Consider the following 20,149-nt stretch of genomic DNA (forward strand, 5'->3'; position numbering starts at 1 on the left):
TTGTCTAAGGTTTTGCTACCTTTGTTATTAATTGCACGATTTGGGAACAATGAAAATTATTTAAAACGATAGAACTGAGAGAAAAAGATGACCAGATATACAGGTACTTATAAACCGAAAATTAAGAATTCAATAGATTTTATTTCTCTTTACTACAAATCAGTTAAAGCCTGAAATGGATATTATTTGTACTCGACTTAACTGATTCTTACTCGACCATTCTGAATAATAGTGTATATTTTTTGTTGTCATCATCAACATAATCATTGCAAGTAAGAATTGATAAAAACTTGTATGCGGGTAATAGCATCGTTTTCCGATCTTTCTTTCAAATTTTAAAGCAAAAGAAAGGCTGTCCGTTAAAAGTCAATATAGGTATAATCTGCTTACATAAAATATACGGCATCAGACCACAATTATTTTGACAGTGTTCTCTTTTAAAGCCATGTAACCATAAAATGATAGGATTTTATTTCTAAATAATACCGAAGCCTTATTCCTTCCCTACTTTCACTTTGGATAAATCATGTTCAACAATAATTGTTTTAATATTTTTTTCACTAATTTCAATTTATATGCAACTTTCAGGACCACTCTAATATACCATTCAAAGACAGCAGGAGACAAATCATTGGTAAATGCCAAAGGCGTCAAAATCAAACTTTACCTTTATTTCATGGACTTGACATTGTGTTAAAATTTCAAAAGATTCTATCAAGTGATACTTAAAATATTATCAGGAAACCAAAAATATACTTCTATTTTTAAGATTATAAAGTAGCAAAACTTTTGAACAGTGAATTACTAATGCGTCAAAATTGAACTTGACCTGTATTTTATAGATCATGGGATTGTGTTGAAATCTTTAAACCATTCGTTCGTGAATTGGTTCTTCAATTATCAACCTGAAAAAATAAAAATAAATCATATTTTTAAGATAACTAAGATAACATAACTCTTGAACGGCCAATTTCAAAAACAATAAAATTGAACTTGACCTGTATTGAATGGTTTATGACAATATGACAAAATTTAAGATTTGAACAAGGTGTACTTTACTTATCATCCGGAAATTAAAAATGTGGCGGACGGATGAACGATGACCTACAGCTTTGCATTTTTAATGTGTTTCGAAGTTTCGATTTAAAAAAAGTAGGAGTCGTATGTTTTGTAAAACTACACATAAAATTTCAGCTGATTTAGACACATCAAGTTTGACACCTTAAAAATCACATTTCATACACATCGTGATAAGTAAATTGAAACCATCTAGGAATGGTTTCAAAATTTGTTTATTTGTTTATAAGTTTCCCGTTTGACAGTTATTTTTCCCAAAAAAAATTAGCATAACGCTAGTTGAATCGTTACAAGTCTAAACATTTATGCATCACGCTATTTCAACACGCCAAGGTAACATGCAATCATATCATATTCATTGACAGCTGCTACAATTCTATAATTCAAATGTTTTAATGGTTATGAAAAGGGTCTATGTTTTGTTGTTGGGATAATACATTGTACAATTGCAGACATGATTTTTGTTGTTCTCTTTGCAAGTTTGATTTGTTATGGAAATATTGTGCAGTGCCATAGTAAGTATAAAATGATTATCATATAGCTATGAAACGATGAAAAACAGAAAGATTCGGGTATTAGAAAAACTTATGTATTAAACTCTCGAGTAATTTCTAAATTTCAGTACATACTAACAATATAAAAAGGAGGGATGTGATATGAATATCAATGAGACAGTTATCCCCCAGAAACCAAAAAGACTTGGATGTAAGCAACTATAAATTACCATATGGTCTTCAAGAATAAGCAAAACCCATACCGTATAGTAAGCTATGAACTGCCCCGTCATAACTATAATAAAAAGAAAATCGAAACGCGAAAAACCAACGGCCTGATTTATGATAGAATACTAAAAACAAATATGAAAGATAGCAACCAACAACATTCAGTGAGCTACAGGCTCCTTTCTTTGGACAGACGCATAAATAATGTAGTTGGGTTAAACAAGTTTGCGAGCGCTTAACCATCCCCTTAATATGGGCAATGGTGTAGCAGCGCAATATAAGAAAAAAAACTATAAAACTTAGTTTGAAAGGACGCAATAGATCGGCACGACGCAAAAAAAATAACAAAAAGACAAAAAACACCGTCGTTTAAAATAATAACAGACACTTTCAAACAGGATTAATCTCTCACATACCACTATGCCAAAGGCTTCCTTTTATGTCGTTTCTTCCTCCATTGGTTGTCATGTTCACAGGAGCAGGATGTGCTTGCCCTTCCGGAGCACCCGAGATCACACACGGTTTTAGTTGTGGTTCGTGTTGCTCAGTCTATAGTTTTCTGTGTTTTGTATAATGTTGTTTGACTTTCAATTGTTTTTTGGGTTTTTTTTCCATGACATTGTCAGTATGTTTCCGACTTGTGATTTTAAAAATTGCTTTGATATTTTATGCCTCTCTTTGACATATGCAACTATAAGCTGTTAACAATTATAAACATAATAATAACACTTGATCTACAGATATCAATATCAATAGATATTTCATTGTGTACGTATACGTCATGTGCGCCTTTGCAACTAGTGGCTGTTATTATTTCTTAATTTTTAAAATCTAATCAAATCACCTAGATTAGTCACATAGAATTTTATGAAATAATGTCAAACATATTTTTCAATCTTTGTTTTGTTCTCCATTTGTATTTATTCATGATGCTGGGTAGCAGATCAATTTGACTGATTTCACCTCATCTCTGAATTGGTAAATGTCGAAAGGTCGTTTACATGAAAACATACAGACACAAAATTGTTGTTTTACAAATATTAATGAACTTTGGTGTTGTGTCAAATTTCCATCCAACGTAATTCAAACATTATCTAGACAGTCTAGACTCATAGTGTGTTGTTGAAGCTAAAATGCTTCATTGCAACTGCCTTATGTCTAGTTTATTTAATTGTATTGCATGTTCACTTTTGAATTTATACTTCTTTTTCATTATCAGTATTGATAGCTTTCTAATACATGTCGATCTTCAGCAAACCAATCAAACATGAAAAACTTTTCAAAAGATCCGAAATTAGACTTGCATAAATTTCGATCCAGATTATAAAGAAAACTCGCTATTACAATGGACTTTATTGTTGATGTGGTTCATAAGTGTTTCTCGTTTCTCGTTTTTTATATAGATTAGACCGTTGGTTTTCCTGTTTGAATAGTTTTACACTAGTAATTTTTGGGGCCCTTTATAGCTTACTGTTCGGTGTGAGCCAAGGCTCCGTGTTTAAGACCGTACTGTGACCTATAATGGCCTACTTTTATAAATTTTGACTTGGATGGAGAGTTGTCTCATTGGCACTCATACCACATCTTCTTATATCTATTTATATCTTCTTTGAGCAGTTTACTTCTATCTTATTGTTTGTTTCCTTCATAATAAGATTGCCAAACAAATTCACACAACATATAATTATTAATAACATTTATTATTATTAAAATACCATTTAGCAATATTTGTGATTTGTTTTTATTATACAGAACACGAGATAGTTGAAGATTTACTAAATGTTATCTTCAAACTAAAGAAATATGGAGGCTTTGGAGGAGGTAATTCATTGTATATTTAGCAATATCATGGTTATACACAAGACACAGAGAACACTTAGAGGAATACAAATTTAAATTTAAGATGGAACATGTTTGTCGAATATTAAAACATCTCCATGAAATGAATGGCATCTGCGTCATTTTGCATTTAAAATAATCATCGTGCGGGTTAACCCCAAACCACATCAATTCCTTTAACCTTGGATAGTTGTGTAATAGCACAACCTTTTAACTGTAATAATCCATTTGAATTTTGATATGGCGCGACTTATCAGATTGGTATATGAGGGTGGTAAAGTGGGGGTCTGAACACGGAAACACGTGAAATAAAAATCGCAAAAACGTTGCACGGAAAATAAAAATCGGAAAAAACGAAGCACGAGAAATAAAATTATAGATATTAAGGAAAAAAGTACTAGAAGTTATTACTCAGCCGTTCTTGGAGATCATGCAGTCATTATTAATGGACATGAAGACCCTATGGTCACCTTTTAGCGTCCGCTAGTTGCATCTGATTTGAAAAAAAATATTATTCATAGTTATACTGTTATTTAAGTACTTATAGGCTACAGTTTATTAATACATAATTTAAAACAATATCCGGGCTGACTTTGAATTAGTCCCGGTTTACTTTTTAATCAAATGCGAGACAAGCACGAGAAATAAAGAGTACCGACACGAAACACGGAAAATAAATAAGGGGAAACACGAAGCACGCACATCGAACCAAACACGAGAAAACGAGAAATAAATCATCAAAACACGAAAACACGTGAAATTAAAAGGCCGAAAACGTTGCACGAAAATAACCCTTTACCACCCTCGTATATATAAGCAACTAACATCTACCAAAAAGACAAACATGTAAAAGTAAACTGATATTTAGAAATTTTGATCAATTTAAAACACTTTATGGACAAGTTTAGTTTTTTAGTTTAAACATATTTTATTTGCTTAAATATGCAAAAGGGATGAGACACAAGTTAATCAAACTTCTAAAGTCTTCTCCCATGAACAATTTATAACAATAGAATTTTTTACAAAGCATGCATGCAAACAATACATTATATATATTGGATATGTAAAAAGATGACGTGTGATGATGTGAATGGTTGTACACAATATACATGTATATGCACTTTAGTGTGCTATATAACACAATAAGAAACCTCTTTGACTCTTTAATAAATTCATACACATTCTTTAACATTTTTTCATTTTCATCATTAGTTAATGGCGAATCACCGGAGGTTAAGATGTTAAAATTTAGTGGAGAGTTCTCTGGTAACCAGTTCAGATTATTAGATAGTTTGATTCTTATATACGTATAATTAGGATATTAAAAAAAGAAGTGAAATGAATCTTCACGCTAAGCACCACAGCTACAAGACGGATCTGAAATTATATTGACTCTGTTAAGATCATAATTCAAAAAAGAGTCTGAGCATCTAAGTTGAGTCAAAATGACGTTGAGTTTACGGTTGCCAAATTCATAATGTACAGGTAGTTGGGCTTTTGAATTCAGTTTAAGATTTTTTAATTCAGTTTTAAATTTACCTAAAGAGTCAATGTTGCGGTTCACCACATTAAGGTTATTCCACAGTCGTATAGTTGAAGGTATGAAGGATTCTTGGGTCAATGAAAGTCTACAAAAAGGATATATTATATCATTCCCATTACTTAAGGGGTAAACAGCTGTACTTTGGATTGTTGGTGGAAATAAATTGCAAAGATAGGCTGGTGCATTATTATGTTGAATATTATAAAATAATTGTAACTTCCACCTTTCTCTTCGTTCAGCTAGAGTTTACCAACCAATCTCATCATAAATAATTCTACTACTAGTAAAAAAAGGAAGACCTGTTACAATTCTGGCTGCCTAAAGCTGCAGCTTCTCTAATTTGTGGACAAGTAAAGGTACCATTTAATATGCTTTGTATGAGAGAGGTAGACTTCACAAGACCCTGAAGATATCGTTTCTTGTAACAATCCACACCATCATGTGCATAAAAACTTTTCTTTAGAAAACATCGCGACATAATATTTCTATATCAGGCATGAACACCTTGCAACGTCTTTATCTGGTTTATGCACATCTTGGGATATCAGAATTAAAAGCTAAATTACTGTTTTGTAGTATTGAATGCAATTTAGCCAGATTTGTTTTTATCGCTGATAACTTATAATATTTTTTTTTGTGTGAATCAACTGCATTCCTTTTAACATTGAATTAAATTCTCTGTATAATTTATCCAGTCATAGAATCACAGATGCAATTCTGACATCTGACTCGGACTTCTTTTAAACTGAGTTTTACTGTGCGTATTGCTATGTGTTTCTTTATTCTACATTGGCTAGAGGTATAAGGGGGGGGTTGAGATATCACAAAACATGTTTAACCTCGCCGCATTTTTGCGCCTGTCCCAAGTCAGGAGCCTCTGGCCTTTGTTAGTCTTGTATGTTTTTTAATTTTAGTTCATTTATATGTTTTGGAGTTTAGTGTGACGTCCACTTTCACTGAACTAGTACACAATTTTATTTAGGGGCCAGCTGAGGACCACCTCCGAGTGCGAGATTTTCTCGCTGCGTTGAATTAAGACACATTGGTGGCCTTCGGCTGTTGTCTGCTCTTTGGTCGGGTTGTTGTCTCTTTAACATATTCCCCATTTCCATTCTCAATTTTAAACTTTCATTGATTCTATTCAAATTTCAAGCAAACAGAACATAGTCATTTTGATCTTAAAATGCAAACTAAAAAAATAAAACTTTGTAAAGTTCCTTCGAATGAACAGTAAGTGGTTTTGCAAAAGACTAAAACGTTTAAGGTTTAGAGATAACCATGAAAGAAAGGATACAATACCGCACATGACTCCTTGTATTAGGTAAGCTAATACGTGCAGTACTGTGTTATTTTGATTTTTACCATCGAATATGTTGTGTACATAGACTCCCAAGGCCTGATTTACATTATATAATAAAGAATTACACAAATTTAAAATGAATTTCTAGTTAACATTGACTCTATTAATGTATTTGAAATAGAAAGGTAGTGCAGAATTTGTGTTGTTGAAGTTTTTATTATGTGGAAAAAGATATAAATAATGAACTTTTTCAGTTAAGGTGTTATTAATAATATACTTTATTAATTTAGAAATTTAGAATTTATAAATTTAAAGAATCTTAAAATAGATCAGACTTTGATTTGAACAAATAATGATAAGTTGGACAATGCATGATTTTGAAAGTCTGTTTGGCCTTGAGATTCCTGTACATAAATATGAATGAATGACCATTCATATATGCCATGGCAATGTCAGTTTATTTTTGACTTATGAGTTTGAATGTCCCTTTGGTATTGTTTGCCTCTCTTACATACCCAGGACTCTTCAGTAGGTAGCACGGAGGGCTTTAAAGAACAGGTTTCAAAAGAACCTTGTACCAAAAATATTTAAAAACACTTATCTTAAAGAGATATTTTGACCTCTTGATTGAATGTCTTTCGATTTGTTTGAGACGTTAACGCGTAATATAAATCAGAATATCCCTTACAATTTTGTTCATTCATACATCTCTATGCAGTATATTATTACAGTGAATCCATAATTATTCGTGGTGCATCAAATTTCGTGGAGCTAGTTGGTAAGGGAACGACCATTTAACTTCAAAGGGGGGGTTGGGGTTATGTTTTTTTCCTAAAAATTTGATGAAAACAAATATTGTGGTCAAGCAGATGACAAAACAATATTCTGAACCCAGATTTTCCCCATACCTTATAAAAAAAACATCTGACTTAGACAAAAAAACCACGAAAAACAGTATCTATCTATTAACGATTTTCCCCGAGTCAATCCATTAAAGTTAGAAGTCACGAACATAAATAAATCCAATAATTTACACTTCAGTCTAAAACTGATACCTTCAATGCGGTGGGGTTTTTTTTTTTGTTTTTTTTTTTTCATTACAAAATATGAGAATATACAGAACTAGCTTAACATTTATTTTATTCAATATTGACAGGTGAGAAGTCTATCCCAGCTTTTACAGCAAATTTGTCGAAGCATTTTACTCCGCAAATCAATCAGATCATAAAATTCGACTCCGTAAAGACAAATGTTGGTGGGCATTACTCGCCAAGTACTGGAATTTTTACGACACCAAGAAACGGACTTTATATGATATCTGCAACAATGAGATCAGATGGTTCAAAGCACTTGCATTGTGAGCTATGGGTCAATGATGCTATGAAAGAAAAACTCTTTGGCACCAATTATTCTACGGGAACTATAAACGCCGTCTTACAATTAAAAACAGGAGACAAGGTTTTCATCAAAAAAGACCAGCATAGTGGAGAAACTATAGTTGGAGGAGATTGGTCAATGTTTTCTGGTTATTTCATTGCGGCATAAAAAGGCCTAAATTTGTCACCAATTGATACCCTTAAGAATCTTGTAGATGCCTGTTGTTTGCATTTTGTATTTTGTTGTTGTTGAGTTGCTGTAGCATTAAGTTTACCCCATATCCTATTTAATTCTTCAGTTCAGTTGGAAAGCAGGTCACGGTTTGACCCCAAGTCTATCAGCAACAATAGAGTCACGTGACCGTGAAAATTCTATTAAAAAAACGACTGAGACAAACCTCATTCTTACTCAATAAAATGCCACTGTCATGATAAAAAGTTATTGATCTAAATAATCTTGAATATACTTAGTTTTCACTTGTCAAAACTTACACGTCAACTAAAAGTCCTTTTTTTCTTAATTTTACCTTCAAACTTGAAATTTGCGTGAAAATTGTCAAGTCTCTTGATCGAAAAATCTAAATATTTTCGAGGAAACTAAAAATGATAGGCTGAATTTAAATTTGATACAGCATCTCATTAAGGCAAACACTCGATATGAATATCTAGGCAATAGAGTTTTGGATACGCAAACGTCAAGTTATTTTCAACACGAAGCGGTGGTGTTTTTGCCGATTTGTGCAAGTGGTTATCTCCCTTTGATATCACCAGTCAAAAATAAAAACCCAGCAAAAAAAAATAAAAAAGAGTTTACTTTACAAAAATCAAGAAGAAAATAAATGGAGTTCGATTTACAAGTATGTTATTATAATATTAAGATGCGATACTTCCCTACTTTTCAGAGAAGGATTAGTGGTAAAAATTAGAAGACAAAAAATTGGTAAAAATTTAAAAATGCCACCCAGAAACCTAGCTGAATTGATATAAATTAGCTCTGGCTGATGAAATTTACTACGTATTTTTTTTATAATGGGATATGGGATCACTCCTAGTAGAATTTATTTTAAATACTTCTAACAATGTTTAATGCAATAAAACATACTTTATTCAATGAATGACTATTATTTATTTTGAATTTATTGAACCATAAAATTAATTTTTGACTCTTCACATTGAATAATCCGCGAAGCGGATTATGTAAAATGTGAAGAGTCAAAAATTAATTTTTTGGTTCAATAAATTCAAAATAAATTATTGTCATTTATTATAAATAAATTTCTATCAAAAATAAGGCTCAAAGAGCTTTTTATATTATTTATATTAACAATAACAACGTACACACATGTTGGCGTATGAATACACAACGTCAGAGTGGGCGTGTCGCCATAAAAATTGACAACATTGAAAATAAAGGTAATACTTTTAACCAATCAGAAGACAGTAAATACACCAAATTTATTTATATACATGTAATCTAAATAATCTTTCTGAAATAAAAATAATAAATAATACTGATCATTTAAATGTTATATTCTAAAAAGTGGGACCATGAGTCACAATAGTATCTTCTAAGTAAATAAAACCTTTTAGGTCAATCCTATGTTTCTTAGTTGAACAGTACAGTACTGCCTTAAAAATATCCAACAGAATTTGAGAAAAAGGATTTGTTTACCAAAAATTTTGAAAGAAAGTCTGTAAAAAATAATACTTAAAATTATAAGTGACATAATTTTGAATTTCAAAATCATTATTATTGTATAATTCAATTATTAGATTAGCAAGCACAGCTAGTAGCCTTTGCCAAATTTCTGAGGGTATTTTATAGATAAAGAAAGTAAACTTTATGAAAAAAAATGGGGCTTCTACTCTTCAGGTTGCTGTATCAGCTGGTATACATATTTTAAACAAAGTATTGGATATTTTTTATCTAGTTAATAATTGGAAATTTATATCACAAATCATAGTTGGTAAAACAAATCTTGTGCCTTTTACTTAATGATTGTGAAAGATAAGAATTTGCTATTTGAATAAATTCAATTTTGTAAGAAAACATCTCTATGAATTAAATTTCTTGTTTGACTTGATATGCTAGTTTTTGCACTTGTTACTGTAGCTTATTTAATAAAGTCAGAGATAATCACATAAGCAAGGTTTTTAACTTATAAGTATAATTAACTGAAATTTTTGCAAGGCATCTTCTCTTGCTATTTTTTTTTTTTTTTTTGTGTTTTTGTCCATTCATTGATTTGTCAGATTTATTTCCAGTATGAAAGAAATTTTCTAAGACGTAGTTTCAAACACAATAAAGATGATCTTTGTTTCACTTTTCCAATGTGTAAATTTTCACTATGCACATGACCCTGACACATATTTTGTTAACGTTATATGACGATATGTTGAAAAATGAAAACAATGTCACCGTCAATTTGTGTAGGGGATCAAGAAGGGTTTTAGTCACTTTGAAATGGAAGTATCGTATGGAATTGTGAAAAACAACAATTCTTAATTACAATCTTTCATATCTCTAATAAAATCAGTATTTTAGAGTACTTTGGAAACAGGTACAACAAAGAAGCTGAACATTCACTGTTTTGAACTAGAAAATCAGTCAAAACCAGCTACAAATTGACATGACTGGTGGTCACTAAAATTGTTGTATAAGAGTAAAAAATGATGGCTTCATAATAGTGTAGAAATTTGAAATAGGTTACCCGGTTTCATTTAAGATTTTTAACGTTCTATTCCGTATTTGGATACGCAAACGTCAAGTTATATAAATTCGATGTTTTTGGCGAACAAAAAAGATGGCTGATAATTTTTAGAACGGACAGGATAAAGTAATAGCAAATAAAAGTTATTTTCGACAATGTTTCAATGTCGTATTGAAACTATATTGTTCACAAAGTCTACAAACTTTAAAAATCAATTATAATAAAAGCATGACAAGTTGAAAAATAGTTAAACGTCGATTTTTTAGCCGATTTATTTCGCGGACTTTTTGACGTCACCGACGACTGTAGCGCCACCTAATTAATCCCCCCTGCTATTGTTGCTGATAGAACTTGATGACAACGGACGTTTCCAAGGACTTGCTTTCCAACTGAGTTGATTTCAAATATCTAAACCACATGACGTCATTGAATATGACATGAAGAGGTATAGTGCAATATTTTCCTCAACCGGAACTGGTAACGCCGTCTTACAATTGAAGAGAGTAGACCGGATTTCGATATAAATAAAGGACCATCGTAGTGGTGAAAGTATGGTTGGACGTGATTGGTCAATGTTTTCTCGTAATTTTATTGCATAATTTTTTTCAACTTTAATAAATCAATAAATATCTTTGAAAATCACTAGATACTTATTGTTCTTTGTCGTTTTTTTTTTTTTCTTTCTTGTTCAGTTGCTATAACAATGATGTTACCTCTTTTTATTCCTCAGTTGAAGTATCTTGAGTCATTGTATGTATAACAGGAAGATGCATATTCAACACTTGTCTCATTTTATAGTGGCTTATCAAAATCATACTAGTACAATTACAAGAACTAGAGTGGGGTGCTCATTTTCGCCATAATTTTCCATGTTTTCTGCAGTTTATGTTCAGACCTTTAAGTTTTTGAAGTAAACTGATATTTCTATATGAAGATAACATCAAAAGCAAAATATTCTTAGCTTGAAAACGTGTTTCTCTGAAAAAATTCATCTGAAAAGTTAGATTAAAGGCTATTTGAAATTTCCTGATGTTTTGTCATAGGGGGATACATATTCGCCGTTTTTACACATCTATTTAAAACCAAATAACTGCAGCTTTAAACAATATTTATCAAATCAATTTCATTATAGATGAATAGCAGACATTTCAAAGGTGTAAAGAACTGAAATTTAGGGCAATCAGTCAAAGAATTACTAAGAAATACTTCTTTGAAATCTTTTTTTTTCATTCAGGAAATTGGCCGAAAATCGTTGTCCGTTTTTCGGTCCTTTGCGGTAAGTGCCGAAATTTTTTCTAAGTTTAAAAAATAATTATATTTGTTATAAAAATATAATTTACCGGCATATTTCGTCCATTTCAGCAATCCTTTGAAGTTTCTACACCTCAAAATCATAAAACGGCGAAATTGTGTCCCCGGCGAATATGTGCGCCCCACTCTAGTGGTTAGAGTGGGTGGCGCATATTCGCCTTGGACATATTTTCGCCGTTTTGTAATTTTTCTGTAAAATTTGTGTGCCTTTACCAAATACTTGCCTAAATAGATGGTAAAGGCTGTTTGTAATGCTAAAACTGTTGATATTCCTCTTTTCCCTATCTCCAAGGTTATTCGCACATATTGAGAAATACGCAGGTGTTTTTAAATGATTTTGGCAATTATGTAAGATTTATATGGCAATCATGCGCAGTCTTTAAGTAAATATTTGTGAGAAAAATCGTATAGGAATGATCTCTCAAGCTTATTCATGTAATTGCAAACATTCGTTTTTATAATATACCAGGATAATGAGGATGGTCATATCCTACTTTGCGGCGAAAATGTGACCCCCATGGTACACGAACAACTTGATTTCCTCTTGAGTTTGCGTTCGTTTTTAGAACAATTAACCAATGTTTTGAAGATAATTTCTTTAACAAACATTTTTTTCATATAGCTAGTTTTCTGAAACCTTTATAAAAAGTTCCAAATATTCGATTGTAGGTCGGATGTAAGTGGAAATGAACGAATTATGCGGCGAATATGGGTCTCTCACTCTAGAAGATTATTTTCCGTCAAGTAAGGTGTACGTAAATTAATGGTCGATATTACGATTTTTATTTTATTAACCCTCTTAACCCTTTGAGCGCCAAGACATTGCTTTTTCACATTGTTACGTTGCCATACATATTTGAATGACGTTACTATAAACGATACGTAACGTAACGTCAACACATTACCTACAAGCACATGCACGTTATCCTCGTTAATCGATTAATTGGACATCTCATACATTCGGGGAAATCCAACATCCTCGGGACTAATCTTTTAATTTGAGTACACGTAGCGGACCTTGCGTATTTTCAGTGATTTTTTTTAATTTTTGGGTTGGAAATCGAAGTTATTTTATTACATTTCTATTTCTTTTTCTAGAATACTATAAAAAAAAACACGACAATATGGAAATAGATAAAGGTTTTTATAATATGATAAATATTACAAACAATAAAGATATATTGAAGAAAATATAGCTCAATTACTGTATTTTGATATAAAGGATCATGCAAGATTTGATATCATCGAGGGATTCAAAAGAGGAGCAGTGTTCTCATCTTCATAGTTGGCGCGGGTCTTTTTTTTTATATAAAGCACCGTAGATGAAGAGTCCGACTTAACACTTTGTATACTATAAATCACCACAAAAATCGGGATACTAGTATATAGCATTTTAATGATTTATGATTTAACCATAAAAGTCTTAACTGATTGATCAATAAATCGAATGACAACTGCGTTCAGCGGCAAATATTTCATGAATATTCACAACAGTAACTTATCTTTTTTCTGATAATGTATAATCTGAAATAAGTTTACTTTTGCATTACATTTGTGTGACTTACCCTTCATTGTTATTTGCCGATTTGGTTTTGAGGAATGTCACTTGTCTGACTAAACCAGTAGTAGTGAACTTTTAGCATCAATTTTGCTTCTTTTTATGTATAGCCTAAACTGATCTTCTATTTTTTTTGTATTCAAGTCAATATTTTACATGTCAAAGGCATGCGAAGTTCCATTAATTTCGCTAAATCTGTATTTTTTAATGCAACATTTAATGTCTTAATTTGATGTTTATCTGTGGTTCAAACTGTCTTGACCCTTTTATGAGTAAGCTGATTTTTACAGATAATATTTAAGTGTTATGAACACAATTATAGGTACAGAAATCTTTTGCTGTGTTAAAAACATGTCCGACTTATATCAGTTTTGTCATTAAATGAGGCCTGTCGATAAAATTGTTTTCTATTTCTTGTTACGATCATTGACATCGAAAATCTGATATAAATCCCTTTTTCAATGGTGTGATTTAGGCAGATGATGAGAAGAAACTATCTAATCTTAGAGACACACTCTTTTGGCAAGAGTTCATTTAGGAATTTCGGTAAAAATCGATATGGCCCAAAATGCTGTAACTATCTTTTTTTCATTGCTTCTTACTTTATGATGTAGTATCTATTTTTCAAAACTAGTACATGGTTAGTTTGAAGTACGAAATAAAAGAGGTATTTTGGTATCAATAGTTTACCCCAATCATAATTACGGACGACGTACTTTCATTTTGACTGTGGTTGATTCTTTAAGTTTTCGAATTTGATTTGATACATGCACAAACATAATTACAAACTGTTTACTTCAAAACCCTTCTCCAATTTTAAACAGAGATGCGGACTCGATGTAAATTAGACTTTAACTCCAGGACACAAACAACTAACAAAGATATATAGAGGTCAACTTACAGTCTTAAAAGATAGTCGGACATTATATAATATTTCAAACACTAAAAGGATAAAGTATACATAGTCTGTGAATAAATTATCAGAGACTACTAAAATTTGCTATCAGCATTCATTTCCTAAAAAAAATTATAGCAGTCGGATATTAACGAACACAACCTCTTAGACAATAAAAGAAAACACTCAAATATTAACGATAACAACGACTGTGACAATAAATCAACTCTGACATGAGTGAAAACATCCGCCGTTGACTGACACAGATAAATGGTGCCGGGTTGAAACAGTCCTCATATCCCATCCCTTGTATAACGATAAAGTTAGATAGAAGAATGCACTTGTGTGAAGAATAGACGATTTTAGACGACCCTTTATTTTTCAGTTAAAAAATTTGAAATAAAACTCTTTTTACAAGAATGGACATTTTCAAATTACATCAATTAATCAACCCTTTCTTGTATGTTCTTAAACTGAAAAAAAATGCTTTGTTATATGCAATATTCAGGTTCCACCATAAGGAAAGCTTTTCACATAAAATTTAAAAATAAACTATTGGACTAGATGATCACGATGAGGACGTGGCGCACCGAATGTTCGCTCCCTCGAGATTTGGATTTTTGTAAGCCAAACGGAAACATTTCTTACAACTCTGTGGTCTCGGAATTACAAGAAAGGCCCCATTATATTTTGTATACTTGTATCTCTTTTCCTTAGCTCTATTGATTATATCTTGATCTTTTTCATATATAGTCATACGTAGTAGTTAGATTAGAGTCTTGTTTAATCTTTCCTACTTACAAAACAAAAAACAAAAACAAAAAAACAAAAAAAGATTCAAAATGCTGACAATAGTTTAATAGTTTTAATGGATCGGATGGACTGAAAAAATCTACATGCTGTTAATAACTTCTGTATAAAAAAAGTTCGTATATCAATTTTGTGTGTTGGATTTGAATTTTCAGTACTAGTATTAACTTAACTTTTGCATAGTATCATGCACTGCCGTCCGTGTTTATATATTGTTTTTCTTTAACTACTGTTAAACAATTTTGGTTGTGAAAGTAAACAATAATTCATAATTTTCTATTGGTACCAGTATTATTTTGAAAAAGTCCGTTATGATATGAGAGTCATGATATTAGGTATGGTTACAAATAAGACATCTATAGCCACCAAAGACATCAGGACAAGGCTATAAACTACGGGTCGTCGTACTACCTTCAACAATAGTTTTGTATATATGATCTCCCCCAGTTTTTGGTTGGGTTTGTGTTGCTCAGTCTTTAGTATTCTATTGTTTGTGTGTACTGTTAATTGTCTTTTGGTCAGTTTTCGTGTTTTACCATGGCATTGTCATTGTGTTTTCGACTTGTGAGTTTGACTATCCCTAAGGTATATTTCGTCTCTCTTTTATGTATGCAAGACTATCCTTCATGTAATTCAATGTGAAACAATTAGAATGAGAAAGTTCACGACATGTTAAGCTTTTAGCATTGAAGGATCGAAAAACAAACATGACAAACAAAGGGTTATAACGACAACCACTTGGCCAAAGGCTTCTTCCTGGCTTTTGGAAAAGTTCAGTATATTTTTGTAGGCGCTGATCCCCTCTTCTAACCTTGAACTGTCGGTGTCGTGTACCAGTATAACGTTAGAACAAATAGCAAAAAATATTTGAAGTTTGACTTGTCAGAATTGGACCAAGCACAAAAAAAAACCTAACACAATGACAAAAGACAAAAAGTAAATAAAAAAATAAAGGATATGTTATTCAAAACACGATCTTAACTAAAAATAGAACATGTTTTCAAACATTGAATTGACAACAAAGTTGGACGCATGAACAATTAAGGCGGAGTATGAAAATTGTATGCCATGATCAAGTATTAGAATGATAAATTAAAATATCAGGGTAAAACTATGATTTGGCTTTTCGCAGAAATTGTTTTAAAAGACATTGTCGAAATTATTAATAACTTTAATATTTTGGTATTTTTAATACCAATTAAGTCAACATATGGTCCACCAACAGCTAATGGGTAAGTTTCTCAAGAAATATGTTGGGTAAAATAGTGCATTCAAAAACAGATATTCAAGAATTCGACCGACTTTATCTGCCGAGCTAGCCTCCTAAATTTGAACAAACAGTTTTATTGAATATATTTACAGAAATCAAACTGTGATATCAATTATCGATGTAACACTTCACATTGTGAAAATCAGTAAGAATACAATGGTTTTACTACAAAACGTTACCAGTAATTTCAAGTACCTGCCACTTTTATACGCACAAACGTCACACACAGCGTCAGTTTTGATGACGTCATTCGGGTAAACGTTACAATTTGAAAATAAAATAACAATTGTTTTTTTTTTTACTGTCAACCATGTGAGCTAATTTCACTAAGTTAATTTAATAAATAAAGGCATACAAAGTTTATAATTGGAGTATAGCTTGTGTAAAAATTTGCACGTTACCTCTAAAAAAAATTGTTTTCAACCAGGAAAATTCAATATATATTTGTGACTTTTAGGGTTATTCTTGTATAACAGAACAAAGTCAGTTATTTTTCTTCAAACCTATTATGGTTTCGGCAGTAAAATTATGTTTTTAATATACATTTTTAATGGTTTGTGGGTTCTACTAAAAAGCGACAAAAATGTCGTTTTGGCGTGCTAGCGGTAAACGACAAAAATGTCGTTTTGGCGCCGAAAGGGTTAATGCCAAAGCGACATATATGTCGTTTCCGTGTTGATGCCAAAGCGACATATAAGTCGTTTGGGGGGTTGATGCCAAGGCGACATATATGTCGTTTCAACAATATTACAGTATATATTATAAATCAAGACTTTGCAACCTATACTTCACTAAATAATTAAAGCTTTTTAACAATGTTGACCATCGGTCATCTAAGTGTATTTGGAAGCAATGACGTAATATCCATGACGTCATTGTGACGTTATAATTATGGCACAAGTAAATTGAATTTTCTTTCTCTGAAAAAAAAAAACGTCTTCCAGCGGCAAACACCAACGTTGGTCTTTTATATTTGCAATCACACACATGACACTAGTGCTGAAGATTAACAGATTGACATAAGAGCTGGAAACACAAGATAATTGAACAAGACCGGGTCGCCCTTTTTTTGGCATCGTGACTTATCAGACTATCATATTAATATAAAATACTTTATTGACCGCATTTCCGACATATTCGTCCGACTGTGTGTTGAAAAATGCTTTAGAAAGTGTCGCACATTACGTATGTTCGAATATAAATGATTATGTGTTTACCCTCTCAGTCCAAAACGGGAAATCGATCCACTCATGACAGAATCATTGCCCAAGAGGACTCGGTAAATATGAAAAGAATATTGAGATTTGGAGTTATGAAAATTTATAAAAACACTAATTTTAAGCATGGAACTCAAACAGAAATCCACTAATATTGTCGATACAATACACACTGCCAATGCCCACATTTTCTTATCTAAATTGAGTTCCTTTTATCCAAAAGGTGTTTGATTGATAAGCGACAAATACTTGACTTTAATTTGATAAACAAAATTTCATATATATTTGTTTTTTGCCAATGGGAATTTAACCCTGTTTTATACTCCTTTTTCTGTTTTAAAGTGTTCATTATTATTGCTAGCTGAGTTCCTGCCATGAAGGAGGAAAGGCTTTATTCCTTTTTTTCTACAAACATATATTTAGTAAACTTAGACTGTTTTATTCGTGTGAATCCCGTAGGAAATTTTTTTACAAACATTTTAGGATGAAATATTGTCATTAAACATTACATGGTGCATTATTGACGGACACTTTCAGTCGGCTTCACGTAGTTGATAGACGAAATATTAAATTTAAATTTTAGCTAAAGCTATTTTAAAACTGAATTTACGATTAATTAATTGCATGCCATTTAGTTCAGCGACAAATATTTGGTATAACTGCCAATGAGACAACAATCAACCAAAGTTGAAATGAAGTGGATGTTAGCAATATTGCAGGCAACCGTACGGCCTTCAACAATGAGAAAAAAAGAATACCACTAGTCGCCTATAGATGGCCACGAAATGAAAAATGTGAAACAATTCAATTGAGAAAATTAATGGCCTAATTTATAATACCATATTTGGCTTATTCATACTCGTGTACAAGTATCACAAATAAGTTTGAATCATTTGATTGAAAATAAATGAAAAATTACTGAATTTTAACCTTTAGAGAGATGTAACGGATTCTGTATTTCTATTTCCAATATGATTTCAAGGAGATGGTATTGCCACGGTTTGATTATGAACAGGGATTTTTCATCAACATTTAGCATCAGCTTAATTAAATTACATATAGACCCCTTACAGATCTTTTTTTTTAACTTACCGGTTCATGACATTATTTGGTATTTTTATCCATGCATGCACCATCTGTATCCGAGTGTTCGACATTCATTTTTGTAATTTCACTTAAATGGATCTTGTCGATAATAGTATTTTCTATTTCTCTGTGCGATGATTCACATTAAAAAATCCAAAATGAACACCCAATTTCTTTGCATTCGTTAGAAGAGAACACGAAAAGATATATAAGAGGAGACACCCTCTACTGGCACACATTTTTTTACACAAATCCAGCAGCGGTTATTACGGCCTCTAAAATCTGGACCTATTTTTAATCTTTTGATTCGGTTAATGATGTAACATATACCATTTAAAATAATATAAGTTGTTTTGCAGGTGAAGAATACAAGGAGTATGGGTACTAAAATTATTTTCGATAATAGTTACGGGCAAAACTTTCTTTCATACTGTTTTTTATTTGCTATGCTTTTGAAATTGAGGTTGTTCTACAGAAATTTACACAAAAGGAATCTTGTGACATTCAGTACCTCATCTCCAAGTTTAAAAAAAAGTGGTATAGGCCTACATCAAAAGACACAATAAATAAAAAAAAATCATGACAAACAGAGGTTGACAAACATTCAATACGCAATCACATCTATATAACTTCATATATTAAATAGTCCCGTGTCGAGACAAGTTAAGATAAATTTAAGCCCGTCCTCTGAATTTATCCCTATATAAACATTAAATGCAAGAAAAAAATGTTCTTACATGTAATATAAAAGAAGACTACTGCTCACATGGTTTATGTATAGAGACAGCACAGGACAATGTTGCGAGGTTAAAATATCACGACATTACTCGCCTCCTTTTTTATCGGTAATTGTTAAATCAAAATGTTACTTAATGTTAAACTATGTACAAACCCTTTTTATACAGTGGCCGTGAAGTATTTTTCACGAGCAACATTTGGCTATATATTACATTTTTTAAATATAAATTTTATAAAGTTATTTCTTATTGGATTTCAATCAACTAATAGAAAAAAATTATCACAAATCTATTTGTGTTATATTTATCCTTGGACAATTATCTTTTACTGGTGATATAAACAATAATTTTTTATCCCGAAGTTTGCCATATATTTTACCTAAATAAGTTTGCAAAATATTAATATCAATGTTCACATCAGTAGAAAAAAAAAAAAAATCGAAGATAAAATTGTGACCAAATAAACAAATATATTACAAAAACAATTTCATATAGCAGTCCTAAGTATGAAATCGTTCAAATTATAATGGCATATTGTTATTCAAAACTGTTTCCCAAAATTGATCGCCCTGAAGATCATAAAAAACAATTTATTAAAATAAAGTATGTCAATAAAGGTTTTGATTTTGTAAATATTGCCGGTATTTTTAACGACCATTCTGTTAAAGAACAAATTCCGGGATATTTTGATAATACT

The 20,149-nt window shown here is 31.5% G+C and overlaps 1 protein-coding gene across 1 annotated transcript; it reads left to right on the forward strand.

Moving 5' to 3' along the window:
• Positions 1-1,499: 1,499 nt before the first annotated feature.
• LOC127735143 (complement C1q-like protein 3) lies at positions 1,500-8,074 on the forward strand. Its single transcript, XM_052245232.1, has 3 exons — positions 1,500-1,592; positions 3,552-3,620; positions 7,638-8,074. The coding sequence occupies exons 1-3, from the start codon at positions 1,532-1,534 to the stop codon at positions 8,024-8,026; spliced, it is 519 nt and encodes a 172-aa protein (XP_052101192.1). The 5' UTR covers positions 1,500-1,531; the 3' UTR covers positions 8,027-8,074.
• Positions 8,075-20,149: the final 12,075 nt, after the last annotated feature.

Source organism: Mytilus californianus, unplaced genomic scaffold (genome assembly GCF_021869535.1).
Source record: "Mytilus californianus isolate M0D057914Y unplaced genomic scaffold, xbMytCali1.0.p SCAF_3, whole genome shotgun sequence".
NCBI lineage: Eukaryota > Metazoa > Mollusca > Bivalvia > Mytilida > Mytilidae > Mytilus > Mytilus californianus.

Excerpts from the sequence above, each read along its gene's own strand:
- LOC127735143 (XM_052245232.1), top strand. The coding sequence starts at position 1,532 with ATGATTTTTGTTGTTCTCTTTGCAAGTTTGATTTGTTATGGAAATATT. Across the intron at positions 1,593-3,551 it reads AAATATTGTGCAGTGCCATA|AACACGAGATAGTTGAAGAT; the intron begins GTAAGTATAAAA and ends TTTATTATACAG. Across the intron at positions 3,621-7,637 it reads ATATGGAGGCTTTGGAGGAG|GTGAGAAGTCTATCCCAGCT; the intron begins GTAATTCATTGT and ends CAATATTGACAG.